The sequence below is a fragment of the Tamandua tetradactyla genome, chromosome 4 (genome assembly GCF_023851605.1).
Source record: "Tamandua tetradactyla isolate mTamTet1 chromosome 4, mTamTet1.pri, whole genome shotgun sequence".
NCBI classification, from domain to species: domain Eukaryota; kingdom Metazoa; phylum Chordata; class Mammalia; order Pilosa; family Myrmecophagidae; genus Tamandua; species Tamandua tetradactyla.
In genome coordinates this window covers 34,060,020-34,080,904 of record NC_135330.1, presented here as the reverse complement: position 1 = coordinate 34,080,904, position 20,885 = coordinate 34,060,020, and the positions used below count along the sequence as shown (strand labels likewise).

Here is a 20,885-nt window from a genome sequence, read left to right as displayed (position 1 = left end):
GACATAAATATGCAAATAAGAGAAGCTCAATGAACTCCAAATAGAATAAATTCAAGTAGGACTTCCCTAAGACACATACTAATCAGTCTGTCAAATGTTGAAAAGAAGCAGAAAATCCTGAAAGCAGCAAGAGTTAAACAATCTACTACATACAAGGGTAACCAGATAAGATTGAATTCAGACAACTCAACTAGTATTATGGAGGCAAAAAGGCAGTGGTATGGTATATGTAAGATCCTGAAAGAGAAGGATTTCCAACCAAGAATTCTGTACCCTGCCAAATTGTCCTTCAAAGTTGAGGGAGAGATTAAAATTTTCATAGACAAACAAATCCTGAAAGAATCTGTCAACAAGAGAACAGCCCTACAAAAAAAAACACTAAAGGGAGTTCTGTTCATTGGAAAAAAAAAAAAAGAATAGGGAGGTCTGGAGGAGGGCACAGAATTGAAGAGTATATAGATCTGACAAATAAAATCCAAAAGGGAAGATGGGGGATTCAAGAAATGCCTTTTTAGTAATAATTTTGAATGTTAATGAACTAAACTATCAATTAAAAGATACAGATTAGCAGAATGGATTAGGAAACATAATCTAGCTATATGCTGCTTACAAGAGACTCATCTTAGACACAAGGATACATAGAAATAGATTGAAAATGAAAAGATGGAAAAAGACTTTCCATGCAAGTTGAAACCAAAAGAAAGCAGGAGTAGCTATATTAATATTGGACAGAATAGACTTTAAATGTAAAGACATCATAAGAGACAGAGAAGGACACTATATATTAATTAGAGGGACAATTCACCAAGAAAAAATAACAATCATAAATGTTTATGCTCCTAATCAAGGAGCTCCAAAGTACATGAGATAGACAAAGGCAAAACTGAAGGGAACAATAGATGTTTCAACAATAATATTTATGGAAATTCAGTACACCACTCTCCTCTATAGATAGAACAACCAGACAGAAAAGATCAACAAGGAAATACAGAAGTTAAACAACTTGATAAATGAATTAGACATAAAAGACATATATAGTTCATCACACCCCAAAACACCAGGATATACATTCTTCCCTAGTGCTCATGGAACATTATCAAGGATAGATCATATGCTGGGGCACAAAACAGGTCTTTGTAAATTTAAAAACACCAAAATTATTCAAAGCACTTTCTCTGATAGCAATGGAATGAAATGGATACCAATAACCATCAAAGAATGAGTCATTTCACAAATATATGGAGATTAAATAACACACTCTTAAACAATCAGTGAGCCAAAGAAGAAATTGCTAGAGAATTTAGTGGCTATCTGGAGACGAATGAAAATGACAATACAACTTACCAGAATTTATGGAATATGGTAAAGGCTGTGCTGAGAGGGAAATTTAGTGCCCTAAATGTCTATATTAAAAAACACAAAAGCGGGCAGGCCATGGTGGCTCAGCAGGCAGAGTTCTCACCTGCCATGCTGGTGATCCAGGTTTAATTCCTGGTGTCTGCCCATGTAAAAATAAAAAAATAAAAACAAACAAAAACCCCACCCAAGAGCAAAAATCAAGGACTTAATTGCTCACCTGGAGGAACTTGAGAAAAAACAGCAAACTAACCCCAAAGCAAATAGAAGAAAGGAAATAACAAAGATTAAGCAGAGTTAAATGAATGGGAGAACAAAAGAACAATAAAAAGAATCAATAAAACCAAAAGTTTGTTCTTTGAGAAAATCAATAAAATTGATGGGCCACTAGCAAGACTGATAAAGAAAAAAAGAGAGAGGGTGCAAACAAACAAAATAAGATATGAGAAGGGGTGTGTTACCACAGACCCTGAAGAAATAAATAAAAAGAAGATACTATGAACAACTATATGCCAACAAACTAGACAATTTAGATGAAATGGACAAATTTCCCAGAAACATACAAACAAGCTACACTGACCCAGGAAGAAATAGAAAATCTCAACAAACCAATCACAAGTAAACAGATTTAATCAGTCATCAAAAATCTTCCTACAAAGAAAAGCCCATGGCTAGGTGGCTTCACAGGGGAATTTTATCAAACATTCCAAAAAGAACTAACACCAATCCTCCTCAAACTTTTCCAAAAAAAAAAAAAAACTGAGGAAAAAGAAACACCACCTAACTCATTTTGTGAAGCTAATATTATTTTAATACCAAAACCTGGTAAAGATGCTATAAGAAAAGAAAACTACAGGCCAATTCCCTGTGAACATAGATGCAAAAATTCTCAACAAAAGACTAGCAAACCAAATCCAACAGCACATTAGAAGAATTATACACCATGACCAAGTAGAGTTTATACCAGGAATGCAAGGATGGTTCAACACAAGAACGTCAATTAATGTAATAGAGCACATTAAAAAATCGAATGGAAGAATCACATGATCATCTCAATTGATGCTGAAAAAGCATTCAACAAAATTCAACATCCTTTTCTGATAAAAAATCATTCTTATCATTGATTCAAATGATAGGAATCAAAGGTAACTTCCTCAATATGATGAAGGACATACATGAAAAACTAATAGCTAGCATCATATTTAATGGAGAGAGACTGAAAGCCTTCCCTCTAAGATCAGGTACAAGACAAGGATGCCCACTGTCACTACTACTATTCAACATTGTGCCAGAAGTTCTGGCTAGAGCAATCAGGCAGAACAAAGAAATAAAAAGCATCCAAATTGGAAAGGAAGAAGTAAAACTCTCATTATTTGCAGATGATATGATACTATACTTGGAAGATGCTGAGAAATCTACAGCAAAGTTACTAGAGCTAATAAACAAATTCAGCAAAGTGGGAGGATATAAAATTAATATGCAAAAATCAGTAACATTTCTATACACAAGCAATGAGCTAGCTGAGGGCTCAGTTAAGGAAAAAATTCCATTCAAAATAGCAACTAAAAGAATCAAATACTTAGGAATGAATTTAACTAAGGATGTACAGGACTTGTACACAGAAAACTACATAACATTGCTAAAAGAAATCAAAGGAGATCTAAATAGGTGAAAAGATATTCCCTGCTCATGGATAAGAAGGCTAAATATAGTTAAGATGTCACTTCTCCCCAAGCTGATCTACAGATTCAACACAGTACCAGTCAAAATTCCAACAGCCTACTTTGAAGATTTGGAAAAGTAAACTACTAAATTCATATAGAAGGGAAAGAGACCCCAAATAGCTAAAAGCATCCTAAAAAACAAGAATGAAGTGGGAGGATTAACACTTCCTGACTTTAAAACCTATTATAAAGCCACAGTGGTGGAAACAGCATGATACTGGCACAAAGACAGAAGAATTGACCAATGGAATTGAATCAAGAGTGCAGAAATAGACCACCAAATCTATGGTCAGCTGATTTTTTACAAGGCCCCCAAATCCTCTGAACTGGGGAAAAATAGTCTTTTCAATAATTGGGCATGGAAGAACCGTATATCAATAGCCAAAGAATGAAAGAGGACCCCTATCTTACACCCTACACAAAAATTAACTCAAAGTGGATCAAACACCTAAATATAAGAACTAGCACCATAAAGCTTCTAAAAGAAGATGTAGGGGAACATCTTCAAGACCTATGACAGGAGGTAACTTCCTAAACTTTACACCCAAAGCACAGTGACAAAAGAAAAAATAGATTAATGGGAACTCCTCAAAATCAAATGCTTCTACACCTCAAAAGACTTTGTCAAAAAGACGAAGAAGCAGCCAACTCAATTGGAGAAAACATTTGAAAATCACATATCAGACAAAGGTTTGATTTCTGGTATATACAAAGAAATCATACAACTCAACAACAAAAGAACAAACAATCCAATTATAAAATGGGCTAAAGATATGAATAGACATTTTTCTGAAGAGCAAATACAGATGGCTCAAAAGCACATGGAAAACTGCTCATTTTCACTGGCTAAAAAGGAAATGCAGATCAGGACTACAATTTGATACCACTTCACACATATAAGAATGGCTGCTATTAAGAAAACAGGAAACCACAAATGTTGGACAGGATGTGGAAAAACTGGGACACTTATGCACTGCTGGTGGGAATGTTAATGGTACAGCTGCTATGGAAGACAGTTTGGCAGTTCCTTAGGAAACTAAATATTGACTTGTCATAAGATCCAGCAATAGCAATACTTGGTATATACCCAGAAGAGCTGAAAGCAACTACAGAAACAGACATTTGCACAGCAATTTCATAGCATTATTCACAATCACCAAAAACATGGAAACAATTCAAATGCCCATCAACAGATGAGTGGATCAACAAAATGTGGTATATACATACAATGGAATATTGAGCAGCAGTAAGATGAAATGACGTCCTGAAGCACATGACAAGTGGATGAGCCTTGAGGACCTAATGTGGACTGAAATAAGCCAGAGAAAAGGATAGATACTATATGACTCCACTTTTAGGACCATGGTAAAGGTAAAATCAGGGGCTTATAGAACAGAATATAAGGGACTTAGAGGTACACAGAAGCTAGAGATGGGTGAACAGTTAGCTAATGAGGTTGAATTCCAATGTAAGGGAATAGAACGGAAAGCAGTTCACTAGGGGTCTATAATTAATATTACCATATTAAGGTGAATATGATTGGAAGGGATCGTATAAACCTATGTGTGCCATTGATTAACACTAGAAATATAAATAAGTTCTCCTAAGAACTAATTCAAAGGTATGATTTATGTACGAAGAGTGTTTAAGTCCAGGGTACAGGGGAAAACTGCAATTGAATGCTATAGGCTATGTTTAACGGGAAAATGTCAGCAGTGTCACAGCAACAGCAGGGACAAATAATGCAGGGGAGGGACAAAAGTTAAAGGGAGGTTTAGATTTCCTATTTGGTGAGGGTGTGTTTATTGGTTATTGTCATGGTCAGGTTCATGTGTCAACTAGGCCAAGTGGTGGTACCTGTTTGGTTGGGCAAGTGCTGGCCTGTCTGTTGTGATGAGGACATTTCATAGAATTAAATCATGATCACATCAGCACATCCACAGCTGATTCCATTTGTAATCAGCCAAGGGGAGTGTCTTCTGCAATGAGTGATGCTCGATCTAATCACTGGAAGCCTTTTAAGGAGGATTCAGAAGAGACAAGCTCTCTCTCTTCCGGCTTCAGCTGGCGAGCCTCTCCTGTGGAGTTTGTGCAGACCCTCCATCAGAATTGTCGGCTTCATAGCCTGCCCTATGGATTTTGGACTCTGCATTCCCATGGTCACATAAAATACTTTTATAAATTTTATATTTGCAAGTGTTCCCTGTTGATTCTGTTTCTCTAGAGAACCCTAACTAATACAACTCGGTACCGAGAGTGGGGTGGTTCTTAAGAAACAGAATCTTAAATATGGGTTTTTATGAGTGGTTTTCTACTCTGACTGGACTCAAAGGCACTGAGGACTCGGATTCCCATAATCAGAATGACAGTCCCAATCCATGAAGTGAGTTGGCAAAAGAGACAATCAAAATATTACCATTCGATTCTCCTAATGCTTCACTTGTACAAAGCCAGGCTCTGGGGGATGATGTTTTTGACACCTTTACAGAGTTTTCCAGAAATAAGAGGTACAGAGATGTTGGCTGGTTGTTGTTAGATACATTGGCTACATTAAGGAGTGAAAGGGATGGGCTTAAGGCTTCAAATGAGAAGCTGATGCACCGTTTGACAGATGTAGAAGTTTCTCTAAGCATCCTGAAGGAAAATCTTATTTCCTGTAGCCATAGACTTGAGATCTCTGAAAATCAGACTTAGAATCTTATTGTTAGAGTAGCAACTTTACAACATAAACTGAAATCTCACTGTTACTTGGTGTCTGCCATTAAAGTGAGGGCACTGATTGGAAAGTAGTGGGACCTTGAAAAATGGGATGGTGACATATGGATTGATAATGATGTGGGGGGGGGATAACCCTGTAATAGTCTGCCCTGAGGACACAGCTGCCCCACCTCCAGCCTGCCTTGAGAAATTAGCCACCAAACCTCATCCTGAAGGGATTAGCCCTAGAGTGATTAATCCTGTTTCACCAGATGAAACTGCAAATGAATGCCCTGAAGCAAATGACTTGGAAGATATTTCTAATTCTTTTCATGACCCACCCTCACCATCCCTCGTTTCTTCCAGACCTACAACTAGACTAAAGTGTCAACAGACCCCTAAAGGTGAGGTACAAAGTATCACACATGAGGAGGTACGTTATACTCCAAAAGAACTGTGTGAGTTTTCCAATTTATACAGACAGAAATCAGGGGAATATGTGTGGCAATGGATTTTAAGGGTGTGAGATAATGGTGAGAGGAATATAAGGCTGGATCAGGCTGAATTTATTGATATGGGCCCACTAAGCCGAGATTCTGCATTCAATGTTATAGTTCGAGGGGTTAGAAAAGGTATTAACAGTTTGGATGGTTGGTTGAAACATGGATCAAAAGGTGGCTGACATTACCTGAGGTTGAAATGCCAGAACTGCCTTGGTATAATGTAGATGAGGGGATCCAGAGGCTTAGAGAGATTGAAATGTCAGAGTGGATTTATCATGCAAAGCCTGCTATTACACCCCAGGAATGTCCAGAGGATGCACCTTTTACCAGAACAGTGAGAAATAAATTTGTGAGACTAGTGCCATCATGCCAGAAGAGCTCTGTAGTTGCACTTCTCTGTAGGTCAGATATTACTGTAAGAACTGCTGTCACTGAGCTGGAATCCTTAAAAACAACAGGGATGACCAGATCCTGAGTTGGCAGAAGCCAGGTGGCAGCACTTAATCACTAAAGACAGGGTAGACGTGGCTATTATAATAGACAGCAAACTCAAAGCAGGAGTCAAAATTATATGACTTGCAGAGATTTGTGGCACTGGCTAGTAAATCATGGGGTACCTAGAAACACAACAGAAGGACAGTCTACTAAATTCTTGTTCAAGCTGTAGAAACAAAAGAGTTCTAGGTCAAGTGAACAGAAGTCTAACCTGAATTACAGAAACACAGAGTCACAGCCCCTTAATCAATTTCCAGATATGAGACAGTTTACAGACCCAGATCCCCTTGAATGAAGGGGAAGCCAGGCCCCTTTTGGGGAGAACCCTGTTACAATGCCACAAATTTATACTGTTAATCTTCCTCCAAGCCTTCCCCAAGAAGACCGACGGCCTTTTACCAGGGTAACTGTGCATTGGGGAAAAGAAAATGATCAGATATTTTGGGGATTATTAGACACTGGTTCAGAAGTGACATTAATTCCAGGGGACCCATAACGTCACTCTGGTCCACTGGTCAGAGTGGGGGGTTTATGGAGGTCAGGGGATCAATGGAGTTTTAGCTCAGTCTGTCTCATAGTGGGTCCAGTGGGCCCCCGGACCCATTCTATAGTTATTTCCCCAGTTTCAGAATGCATAATTGGTATAGACATACTGAGCAACTGGCAGAATCCCCACATTGGCTCTCTAACTCATGCAGTGACAACAATTATGGTGGGAAAGGCCAAGTGGAAGCCACTAGAACTGCCCCTACCGAGCAAAATAGTAAATCAGAAGCAATACCGGATTCCTGGAGGGATTGCAGAGATTACTGCCATTCTTAAGGACTTGAAAGATGCAGGGGTGGTGATTCCCACCACATCCCCATTCAACTCTCCTATTTGGCCAGTGCAAAAAACAGATGGGTCTTGGAGGATGACAGTGGATTATTGTAAGCTCAACCAGGTGGTAACTCCAATTGCAGCTGCTGTTCCAGATGTGGTATCCTTGCTCCTGGTATGCAGATATTGATCTGGAAAATGCTTTTTTCTCAATAGCTATTAGTAAGGACCACCAGAAACAGTTTGCTTTCAGCTGGCAAGGTAAGCAATATACTTTCACTGTCCTACCTCAGGGGTATATCAACTCTCCAGCCCTATATCAGAATCTTGTCCGCAGGGACCTTGATCATTTCTCCCTCCCACAAGACATAACACTGGTCCATTATATTGATGATATCATGTTGATTGGACCAGTGAGCAAGAAGTAGCAACTACTCTAGACTTACTGGTAAGGCATTTGCATGTCAGAGGATGGAAGATAAATCCAACAAAAATACAGGGGCCTTCCACCTCAGTGAAATTTCTAGGTGTCCAGTGGTGTGGGGCATGTCAAGATATCCCTTCTAAGGTGAAGGATAAGTTGCTGCATCTGGCCCCTCCTCTGACCAAAAAAGAGGCACAATGCCTGGTTGGTCTTTTTGGATTTTGGCAACAACATATTCCTCATTTGGGTTTGCTACTCTGGCCCATTTATCAAGTGACCAGAAAAGTTGCTGATTTTGAGCTCTGAACAAGAGGAAGCTCTGCAACAGGTCCAGGCTGCTGTACAAGCTGTGCTGCCACTTGGGCCATGTGATCCAGCAGATCTAATGGTGCTGGAAGTGTCAGTGGCAAATAGAGATGCTGTCTGGAGCCTTTGGCAAGCCCCTATAGGAGAATCACAATGCAGACACTTAGGATATTGGAGCAAACCCTTACTGTCTGCTACAGATAACTACTCTCCTTTTGAGAAACAGCTTTTGGCCTGCTACTGGGCCTTAGTAGAGACTGAATACTTAACCATGGACCACCAAGTTACCATGAGACCTGAGTTGCCTATCATGCACTGGGTGTTGTCTGACCCACCAAGCCATAAAGTTGGGCGTGTGCAGCAGCACTCTATTATAAAATGGAAATGGTATATATGAGATAGGGCCAGAACAGGTCCTGAAGGCACAAGTAAGTTACATGAAGAAGTGGCCCAAATGCCCATGGGCTCCACTCCTGCCACATTACCTTCTCTTTCCCAGATCAGACCTATGGCCTCTTGGGGAGTTCCTTATGGTGAATTGACTGAGGAAGGGAAAACTTGGTTCTGGTTTACAGATGGTTCAGCACGATATGTAGGTATCACCCAAAAGTGGGCAGCTGCAGCACTACAACCCCTTTCTGGGGTGTTCTTGAAGGACACTGGTGAGGGGAAATCCTCCCAGGGGACAGAACTTCCAGCAGTGCACCTGGTTGTTCATTTTGCTTGGAAGGAGAACTGGCCAGAGGTGTGTTTGTATACTGACTCATGAGCTGTTGCTAATGGTTTGGCTGGATGGTCAGTGACTTGGAAAGCCCATAATCAGAAAATTGGTGACTAAGAGGTCGGGGGAAGAAGTATGTGGATAGACCTTTCTGAGTGGGCTAAAAACATGAAGATATTTGTGTCCCATGTGAATGCACATCAGAGGGTGACTTCAGCAGAGGAAGGTTTTAACAGTCAAGAGGATAAGATGACCCATTCTGTGGAGATACCAGTCAGCCTCTTTACCCAGCAACTCCTGTCATTGCCCAATGGGCTCATGAACAAAGTAGTCATGGTGGTAGGGGTGGAGGTTATTCATGGGCTCAACCTTATGGGCTTCCACTCACGAAGGATGAGTTGGCTACAGCAACTGCTGAGTGCCCAAATGCCAGCAGCAGAGACCCACACTCAGCCCCCGATATGGCACCATTCCCCGAGATGACCAGTCAGCTACATGGTGGCAGGTTGATTACACTGGACCACTCCCTTCATGGAAGGGGCAGCAATTTGTTTCTAACTGGAATAGACACATACTCTGGATATGGGTTTGCTTTCCCTGCACACAATGCTTCTGCTAAAACTACCATCTGTGGGCTTATAGAATGCCTTATCCATCATCATGGTATTCCACATAGCATTGCTTCTGATCAGGGAACACACTTCACAGCAAATGAAGTGCGGGAATGGGCACATGCTCATGGAATTCTCTGGTCTTATCATGTTCCCCATCATTCAGAAGCAGCTGGATTGATAGAATGGTAGAGTGGCCTTTTGAAAACTCAATTACGGTGCCAACTAGGTGGCCATACCTTGAAGGTTGGAGTAATGTTCTCCAGGAAGCTGTATTTGCTCTGAATCAGCATCCACTGTATGGTGTTATTTCTCCCATAGCCAGGATCCATGGGTCCAGGAACCAAGGGGTAGAAATGGGAGTGGTACCATTCACTATTACCCCTAGTGATCCACTAGGAAAATTGTTGCTTCCTGTCCCTGTGACCCTAAGCTCTGCTGGTCTACAAGTTTTAGTTCCAAAATGGGGAGTGCGTCCACCAGGAGAAACAACAATGATTCCATTGAACTGAAATCTAAGACTGCCACCTGGTCACTTTGGGCTACTCATGCCCCTGGATCAACAAGCCAAGAAGGGCATTACATTATTGGCTGCGGCTTTGACTATTAGGGGGGAAAACGACTGCAATTACACAATGGAGGTAAAGAAAAATTTTCTTGGAATATAGGAGATCCTCTAGGGTGTCTTTTAGTACTACCATGCCCTATGATTAAAATCAATGGAAAACTGCAACAGCCCAATCCAGGCAGGACTACCAATGGGTCTGAAACTTCAGGAATGAAGATTTCAGTCACCCCACCAGGCAAAGAACCATGGCCAGCTGAAGTGCTTGCTGAGGGTAAAGGGAACATGGAATGGGTAGTGGAAGAAGGCAGTGATAAATATGAACTATGACCACGTGATCAGTTACAGAAATGAGGACTGTAATGCTGTTTTGTTCCTATTATACTATTTAAGTTGTAAGATATCAAGTTTAAGAATGAATATTACCCAAGGATTTGCACCCTATTCTGGAGAGAATTAATGTGTTTCCAGTTATATGCAGGACAGTTGAGTATTGTCAGGTGAAAGAAAAAATGTGTGTTTTAATGTTTTTTATTTAGAAATTAGATCTGGTTTAAGGTGATATGTATAACTGCCAAGTTGACAAGGGGTCCATATGGTGAATTGACTGAGAAAACTCGGGTCTGGTTTACAGATGGTTCAGCAAAATATGCAGATACCATCCAAAAGTGGACAGCTGCAGCACTACAACCCAAGTTGACACATGGTCAGGTTCATGTGTCAACTTGGCCAAGTGGTGCTACCTGTTTGTCTTGTTGGGCAAGTGCTGCTCTGTCTGTTGCAATGAGGACATTTCATAGAATTAAATCATGAGCACATCAGATGCACCCACAGCTGATTCCATTTGTAATCAGCCAAGGGGAGTGTGATGAGTGATGCTTAATCTAATCACTGGAAGCCTTTTAAGGAGGATTCAGAAGAGACAGGCTCTCTCTTCCTGCTTCGGCTGGCGAGCCTGTCCTGTGGAGTTCATCCAGACCCTCCATCGGAATCATCGGCTTCATAGCCTGCCCTGCAGATTTTGGACTCTGAATTCCCATGGATATGTAAGACCCTTTAATAAATTTTATATTTGTGAGTGTTCCCTGTTGATTCTGTCTCTATAGAGAATCCTAACTAATACAGTTATCTTTCTCTTGGGAACAATGAAATTATCTAAAATTGAGAGTGTTGATGGACTGTGGACTTTGGGTATTATTCATGAAGCCTAATAAATGTGGGTGGCTGAAGGATGCACTGACAGAGAAGAAGATTGGTGAATGATGGCGTATACATATGATCGAATATTGTGCTACTATAAAAAGGAATAAAGTTGTGAGGCATGCAATGATATGAATGAACCAGTGGGACATTTGATGAGGCAAAATAAGCCAGAAACAAAAGAACAATTATTGTACGGTCTCCTTTAGAAAATACTTATAAGAAAACAGGGATCTAGATTGTAAGCTCTTATAGCAGACATATTTACTCTGGTGTGGAAATATTTCTGGATTTTGAGAGGCTGTTTTATAAATGTATAAGCTTGAGAAATAAGAATGAGGCTGATCAGATTGGGATTAAGGTAATTCAGAACACAGGGACAAAGAAGACATCATCTATATTTTAAAACTCCACCTACTCTTTGAGAACAAAGGAAGAGAGATTTATTTTGTCCAGAACCTAAATTTTCTGAAGAACATAATCTAACTCAACCTGTCTGCACAGCTTAGTTGAACAACTGAAATACAGGGAGAATAAGAATGAGGGCCTTTAATACTGTATGGCTTAATGTAATGCCTGGATACATCCTAGAATATATTAAGCAAATAATCAAAAAGTATTGGCAAAATCCCTTGAGGGATGGGAGAAAAAATTAAATGGAACTATTAAACTCTACCATCAGGGAATCCCCTGATACTCTGTCAAACATTAGGGAAACCCAAATCAATAGGCCAAGCCCTTTATCTTGAGGCTTGCTCATGTGAAGCTTTTATAGGTATCGGAGAAGCTTAGCCTCCCTATAGGTACACCTAAGAGTTACTGCTGGAGAACCTCTTTTGTTGCTCAGATGTGGCCTCACTCTCTCTAAGCCCAACTTTGTAAGTGAAATACCCACCCCTCTCCACGCCATGAGACATGATATCCAGGGGTGAAAGTCTCTCTGGCGGCATGGGAGATGACTCCCAGGGGTGAGTCCAGTCTTGGCACTGTGGGGTCAACAATTCCATCTTGACCAAAAGGGGGAAAAGAAGTGTAACTAATAAAGTATGAGTAGCTGAGAGAGTTCAAATACAGAGTTGAGAGACTACTCTGCAGGCCACTCTTATGCAAGCTTCAGTTAAACATTGCTACCTATCATAACTTGCAGAACCTCAGCCAAAACCATTCCAGCCAGACCTAAAGAACACCTAGAGCAATTTATAATATTCTACAAAAGTTCCATGCACTAGGGTAACTTTCCAGAAATCTACAACCTCCAGATGGGTCCCTAGACAAGATAAGTCCTGAAACCTAGAGGGCCCAGCCTCTTTAGAACATCAGCTATTTCCATCTCCCTACCCCATATTATTGACAGAACCTCCCAACATGAAAAAGTTAGAATGGCTATAGCCCAAATACCCCTAAAGAGTGGGACAGAAAGACGTAAGATGACAGAGGAGTTATACAGAGAAGGTAGGGTTTAATAAATGAACATGATTGCTGAATCACTAAATCAATATTCTTTTAGTCTCCAGTATCTTAGAGTAGCTAGAAGTAAAAACCTAAAATTGTGGAATTGTAACCGGTACCAAACTTTGAAATATGTTCTACAATTAACTGTTGTGTTGTGCTTTGAAATTTATGGCTTTTTTGTATATGTGTTATTTTTCACAAAAAGAAAAAAAAGCCAATTGTGATGATAAAAAAATATTTATTCCTTCTAGCCTCCTATATTCTAGAGCAGCTAGAAGGAAAAATCTGAGATGATTGTATGGTAGCACATGACAAACTCTGGGATCTGTCCTGTTACTACTTGTTGAAGAGTGCTTTGAAAACTATTGCTTTTTTATTTCTTTGCTTTGCATATATGATATATTATACAATTAAAAAGTTAAAAATAAAAAGGGAACATAACTAAAAATGTAAGACAATGCCAGAGTTGAGGAATCCAGGATACTAGAAGAGAAAAGGAATAAAGGCTAGAAACAAAGCATGGAGGGCCCTGGAAAACTGGCTCAGAGAGAGTAGAAGAGGTTTCAGTTTGCTTTAAAGATCATCAGATGCTGTGTAGAACTGGTAGAGCCAGACAAAGGCAGGGGTGAAGGCAACCATTAACTTCTCCCTGAACCTTGCTTCTCTGCAAAAACCTGGGCTAAAGACCTCCCCAGGCTTATCTCACAAAGTTTCATTCCTGAGCTGGAAGGCAGTTTCCCATGAGTTCTCCCCAGGTCTATACCTTTCCCACTCCCCCACTTCCCCAGTCTTGGCTGTCAGGACCAACTATGGGAGTGAAAGCTGGGAGTCTAGGGGGACCAGGAATAACAGGAAATGGCAGAAGATTGGGTTGATAATCCCTAAGGCCTTGAATAAGCAAAGAAATTTGAACATTTTTGGCAGGAAAGCATGATGCAAATGTTTTGGAAGTAGTTTGATTGCTGTTCCTGGTGTGGTACCTATGTTCAGGTTCTCTGTGCCATTCCATAGAATATCAGAGAGTATACTGGGAAGCTTAAGCTTCCTAGGTACTTGCTGATGACAGTAGTTATGGTGGCTAAGGGAAGTAGTGAGCACTGAAGTTGGAGTTCATAGAGATTGCAGAGTTCTGATAGAAGAACATAAATTAGTATAAGCAAATTCTTTAGTGGAGAAGGAGGTAGGTAGACTTGTTATGTTACCTATATTACTTTCAGCATGAAGTTACCCTTCCAGGAAATGACTGATATAATCTGAATCGTTTAAATTTGGTGAACATAGATGTGAAGGTCTTTAAATTGTGATGCCAAGAATCACAATCTACTAGCAGGCCTGAGATGGAGATCAGATTGGGGAGTTTGTGCATATTGGGCTCTCCTCTTTTGGTTCTCTGTTCTAGGAAGAGAGATTGGAGCATGGCAACTGTTCTCAGCAAATGATCTGCCCCTGCCTCTCCTCCTCCTTCTTTTTATCCAAGTCAGAAATCTAGCCAGGAACCTGTTGTTAGGAGATCAGAACTAGGGCAGGCTATTCTCACCACAATGCCCAGAATTTCCGAGAGCCAGAGGGTAAGTATGAACTCAAGAATCTGGAAAGTGCAGTGGTCAAGCCTAGGGAAACCAGGTACAATTTTCAAATCCAAAGGACTCATCCAAATGGGGAAAGATGCAAAGGGAAAGGAAGGACCTGGCAGAGTTATTAGGAATGAAACAGGGAAGGCCCTATGACAATCACAAAGAGAGTTTGCTTTTAGTTAACATCAGTTGCGGGTGGGGGCAGTTTAAAAGTACGATGTTGGGACTTTCCAAGAGACAATAAGAATTTCAATAATGAATGAGTTGTCAGAATTATCAAGAGCTGAATGAGATCAGGTAATAATATCTGAGAAATGCCTGTTTTATGAATAAGGTCTTTGGTGATCTTCATGAGAGATGTTTCATGAAGGGTTGGAACAAAAATCAGTGCAGTAGCTAAAAAGTAAAAGGAGGGAAGGAGGGAGAACTAATGAGTATAGATAACTTTTCTCTAAGTTTGTCTTATAAAGGAAGAGGAGAAATAAAATGGTACCTAGAAAGGAAGAATTGAAGATATAGGGAAAAATATAATAATTGATGAACCAGATTTTTGGGTGGCAGAAAGGGATGAAACCAAGAATTAATTACAGGCACTAACTTTAAACAGGAGAGGGGGGGAATCTCTTCCCCTGAGATCATAGGGAAAAAGATTCAGATAAGCATGGTTACAAATGTTTGTGAGTGATGAGGCAGGAAGCCGATGGATTTCTAATGTATTGCCTCTATAATTTCTAAGAAGTAGAATTTATAATCAAATGCTGGGGGTGAGGGGGTGGGGTGGGTAGAGGACTGGAGAACTGTAAAGGTTTTGAATAGCCCAATAGAAGAATTCTTCTCAGTGACTCTCAGAAGGGTCACTGAGCAGAACTAAGGACTCAGTTGTGAAACACAATCTAAGCACCATGAATATTGGTGACACCAACATATAACCATGTGGCCATATGACTCTCCATCATAGATGAGATTAAAAGAGGGTGAAGATGGTTACATTGGTGAAGAGCTGGGGTTTGGCAGAGTAAAAGAGGGGGGAAATAATAGGGCTAAGGAGTTGGAGAATTGACACAGAGGGAGCTGAAGTGATAATCATGTAATCTAGCTGCTTACGGAAGAAACAAAAATAAAGAATTTGGGAAGTATCAGAAAATGGAAGAATGAAGGTTTGGATGGAGTCAAAGAATGAGATGTAGGGAGAAAAGAGATCAAACATTGGGAAGGATGGCAAATTTCAATGAGAAGTTTAAAATTTCAGAGGTGGACAATTTCTGGATGGTGACAAGGTCAGGGATGTGACTACAGTAAAGTGGACATAAATATTAATGGAGTTGTGCAGTCAAGAGATTAGGGCTCTGGATAGATTAATCCCATGGACAGCAGAGTTGCCTAAGATAGTGCTAGGACTTGGACAGCGAAGAAGACAATGATGAGTCTTTAATGGATATGAAAAATGATCATAAATATTTACCAGTGTTGATAACAATGGCAAAGAGTTTTGGCAGGTATTGGAATAACAAATGGGATAAGTTTCAAATGAGGAAGAAAGAGAAGGAGGAGGAGGAGGAGGAGGAGAAGAAATAAAATACATAGAAAATGCTGGTCAAAGGAGGCTTGGGTGTTGTGAATATTTCTGTTTTGTTCTCCTGCATGTACAATAAGAGGAGGGCCTAGGAGAAAGCCTGGAGTCATGCCAATATTTAAAGTGTACCCAGAGAATAAAAGACAGGGGAGTAAAGTAAGACATCTGAGAAAGAGTTAGAAGGTGATCAAGAGTCCTGGAAGCCAAAGATGGTGGGAAATAGGAAGGGCTCTTGTGCCAGACTTATCTGAATTTGGATGTTGGTTGTGCTACTTATAGCTATGTGATTTTGGGTAAATTGTCAATCTTTTTTAATTGTAGTTTTATCTGTAAAATAAAAAGCACTAATATCTACCTTGAAGGTGCGTTGTGTAGATAAGAGAACATGTAAAGCATATGGCTCCTGGTAGCATTCATTTATTTGCAGTTATCACTGTATTTTCATTATGATTATTACAAATACCCCATCATGGAGGGAAACAGCATAAGGAGAGGAGATGTATGCATGGGAGTGAGGGAAAAGCCTGCTCAGAATGGGAGCTGAAGAAGTGGAGACATGGACTTTAAATTACCATTTGAAAAATCTGGTGATGAAGGGGAAAAGAAACAGCCTCTGGGTAAGAGGTAGATTTTGCTGTTAATGGGAGCCTAGATATAGATGAAGCTAATGGGTAATGGCTAGATTTGGAAAGAAAGAAGAACACCACTTCTTCTGAAAATAAAATAAAGGAGGTAATATGTCTGCAGGTATAGTTAAATCTGTATAAGGAAAGGAAGGAAGTTGAAAGCATTCATTCCAGATGACCTATTTCTAGGCAGTTCTAGGCAGATGACATATTTCTATTTTCCACAGTTGTCTATGGATATATTCTTCAACAAGATAAAGGGAAAGGAAAATCTAATACTAAATAATCTCACCTCTTTTGCTTTTTCTTCTTCTTCCTTTTTCTCCTGAGGTTTCTCATCCTCCTTACTTTTCTCATCTTCTTTAAAATATTTGTCTGATTCAGGCTCAATTAATTCTTTTGCAATGTCCTGTGAAATAAGGCAATATTATAATTTCAGTTTAGTGTATAGAAATGTAGTGTATATAAATATTTTAGCACTAGTTCATTCAAAAAATATTTAATGAGCACTAATTCTGCAACTGGGGATGGTGTCAGAGATAAGGATGTCAAGGTTAGTGATGGTCCCTACCTTTTAGAAGCTTACAAATTAATGGACAAGGTAATGCTACAGGTACATATAATCACATAGTAGGAGCACCTAATTTAGACTTGGTAGTAGATGAAGATGAAAAAGGGAATTTGTTAAGAAGGCTTCCTAGAGGAGATAATATCTGAGTTTCTTATTAAAGCATGAGTAAGAGAAAGAAGATGGCATAAGGCAGTGGGTACTGCAATTGCACATGATTGATTCTGAGAACAAAAGTAGTTTAAAAAGACAGAAACTTAAAGGCAGATGGATAGGAGAACAATCATAGAGAAAGGTTTGTACCATCATGCCAGGGAGATTGGATTTTATCTTAAAGACAATGAGGTACCAATAAATTGATTGGTCTGTTTTTTCATTTTAAAGCAATCACTTTAGCAACAGGAGAATAGATTTAAAGAGGAGGTAAGGAGGAGGAGAAGGAATGAGAGGGACAGTAAAAGGAAAAGCCACAAGGAAGAAGTGAACTCCAAAGTGGTTTCATTAATGAAGAGGTTGGGTTACTTTTAGTGATTGATTGGATGGATATGGGATGGTTAGGGGAAAAAAGCATCTTGAATGATACCTGGTTTCTGGTTTAGGCCACTAGATAGATGGTGATTCAATTTACAGAGAGAAGAAACAAACTTGAATATGCAGGTTTGGAAAGAAAAATGAGTTAGATTAGACTGTGTGAGTTTGAGGTATCACTGAGGCATCCAAGTGGAAATACCCAGTAAGTAGCCACATATATGGATCTGGAGGTTAGATGGAGGGATCTAAGCTAAAAGTAGAGATCTGACCGTTATCTGCATTTAGTTGAAGTTAAGATAGCAAATTAGATCACCAAAAGAGAACTGGTGAAGTGACAAGAGACGACAAAGCCTTAGGACAAGACTCTAGACACATAAAGGGGTAGGAAAGAAAAAGATCCTGCTAAAGATGCCTAAAGTAGCCTCCAAAATATGAGGGTGGGTGTATGGGTGGTTCAGTGGTAGAATGCTCACCTTCCCTGCTGGAGACCCCCCCAAAAAATATGAGGGCCCCAGAAGAGTCGAGACAAAAGAAGTCATCCGTTTTAAATATCTCAAAGGAGTTTACTCAAATATTAAGACTAAAATATATCCTTCTGGATGTTTATTTCAATAATATTTATAAAAGCAAAAACCCAGAAATAAGTTCATTGGCAAGAAAAGGAAAATGGTTAAATAAATTATGGTATAAACCATACAACAAATATTTTACAGCAATTTTAAATTATGGTGCAGAAATATGTATATGCTAGAGAAAAATAACCACAGTATATTGGATATTTTTCCAAAATGAAAATACTTTTTTCCCAGATAACATATGATTGTTATGATATATTTGAACCATACAGACAAGTTAAAAACTCAACATTTAGAGATAACAACTTCTATCAATTTATTGACTATTTTTCTAGACTGCTTTATGCTTCACAATATAAACATCTTTTAAAATAAGGTAATATAGTTATGTTCTATAATCTGCTTTTCTCAATAATATGTCATGGATTATTTTTATGTCACTAAATAACTATCTACTTAATCTGCACAGAATTCCACTATATGAATACACTATAATTTATTTAACCATTCCCTATTAATCAACATTTATATTGCTTCTAGCATTTTTCTATGATAAATAATTCTGTAACTAACATCTTTGTAGAAATATATATTATACTGGAATTATCAGGTAGAATATAAAAATTATATTTAGCATATTTTTAAAAACAAGAGATAAGAATATGAATAAAGAGCAAAATATTACAAAAATGATAAGACTTTTAAAAGAATCAAATAGAACTTCAATAATTAAATTTTAAAACTCAATGATAAGGTTTAAGAGCAGATTAGACTCAGCTGAAGAACAAATCAATGAAATGGAAGGTAAATCAGATGCAGAGAGACAAAGAGATAGAAAATATGAAAGAAGGTGAAGATATATGAGGAATAGAGTAAACACACATTCATTCAGAGTTCTAGAAGGAATGAGTAGAGAGAATAATAGAGGCAATATTTGAAGAGATGATGACTGAGAATTTTTCAGCACTAATAAAAATACCACACCTAAGATTCAGGAAATCAAGTGAATCCCAAGCAAATTTTTAAATAAGAAAATCTATACCCAGATGCATCAGAGTGAAACATTATGCCAAAGATGAAAAAGAAAAGATCTTAAAAATATCCACAGAGAAGAGAAGGAATAACTCCAGAAAATAGTGGAAATAATATCATTAATGTACTGAGAGAAAATAACATCATCCTTGAATTGTATGCCCAATAAAAATTTTGTTAAGATGGAGGATGAAGTAAAGACATTTATTAAAATTATGATAAAGACATTCAGAAAAACAAAAATTGAGTTTACCAACAGTGGATCTCACCAAAGAAAATTCTAACATTTGGGGCAGAAGGAAAGTGCCCACAGATGAAAGGTCAAGATTTCTAAAGGTGTAATAAACAAAGGAAAGGATAAATCTACACCAATGCCAAAACACTTTTTAAAGGTAAATCACTAAAGTTCCTACCAAAGTTAGAAAAAAGGTAAGGATGCTTTCTATCTCCACTATTATTTAACATTGTATTGGAAGTATTATTCACCATAATTAGATAATAAAATGCAACTACAAGTATCAGTATTGTGAAAGAAAGAGATCAAAGGGTATTTTCAGATTTAATTCAATATCTACAGAACCCAAAAAAATCAGTGGAAAAACTACTACAAATAATAAGACAATCTAGTAAAGTTGCAGCATATAAAATTAAAATACAGAATCATTAACATATGCAAACATACCAGTTAGGTGATATAATTGAAAAGATCCCAATTATCAAATACAATATAACCAAACATTAACTTAATAAAAATGTTCAAAATAAGCAAACAGTAAACACTATTGAAAGACATAAAAGTAGACATCCCATATCCTGTACTCTTAGATAAGACAACTCAACATTATAAACATATCTCTACACTTATAAATTCTTTCTACACTTATAAATTTAATGTTAGGGTGGGCCATGGTGGCTCAGCAGGCAGAGTTCTTGCCTGCCATGCTGAAGACCCAGGTTCGATTCCCAGTGCCTGCCCATGCAAAAAATAAAAAAAATAAAAAACAAAATAAATTTAATGTTATCCCAGTCTTTAAAAAATCATATTTTTTCTAGAGCTAGACAAATTGATTGTACTTATATAGAATAAATAAGCAAGAATAGTGATGAAACACCTGAAAAGGAAAATCAAGGTGGGGAGGGCAGGTCGTACCAGATATTAAAATGTATCATAAAGCTTCAATAATTAAAAGTATGGAAATGATTGACCACTAGACAGATCAATGAAAAAGAATAGAATATCTAGAAACAGACTTAAGTTGAATATGGCTATTTTCAAATGTTTCAAGTGTTGGAAATACTGTCATGTGAAAGACAAATTAGCCTTCCAAATTAGGATGGAACTAGGATAAGTAGGTTGAAAAAGCTACAAGAAGGCATGCATCATTCAGTTTGATAGAAAGAATAATAGTCAATGTGCACCAAAAATGAATAGGCTATCTCTGAAAGTTAATTCTCTGTCACATCACATATTCAAATTTAGGCACCGTGGCCAAGTGTGGATCTCTTATTAGGATTCATGCATTAGCTGGTTGA

The 20,885-nt window shown here is 38.6% G+C and overlaps 1 protein-coding gene across 5 annotated transcripts in view; it reads right to left on the bottom strand.

The window, feature by feature from the left end:
• AXDND1 (axonemal dynein light chain domain containing 1) overlaps positions 1–20,885 on the bottom strand; it is a 259,424-nt gene that overhangs the window by 11,131 nt on the left and 227,408 nt on the right. For all 5 annotated transcript variants that reach the window (XM_077157121.1, XM_077157125.1, XM_077157122.1 and 2 more), the window contains exon 22: positions 16,939–17,055. In XM_077157121.1, coding sequence (XP_077013236.1) covers positions 16,939–17,055 — 117 coding nt within the window. The remainder of the gene's footprint in view (positions 1–16,938; positions 17,056–20,885) is intronic.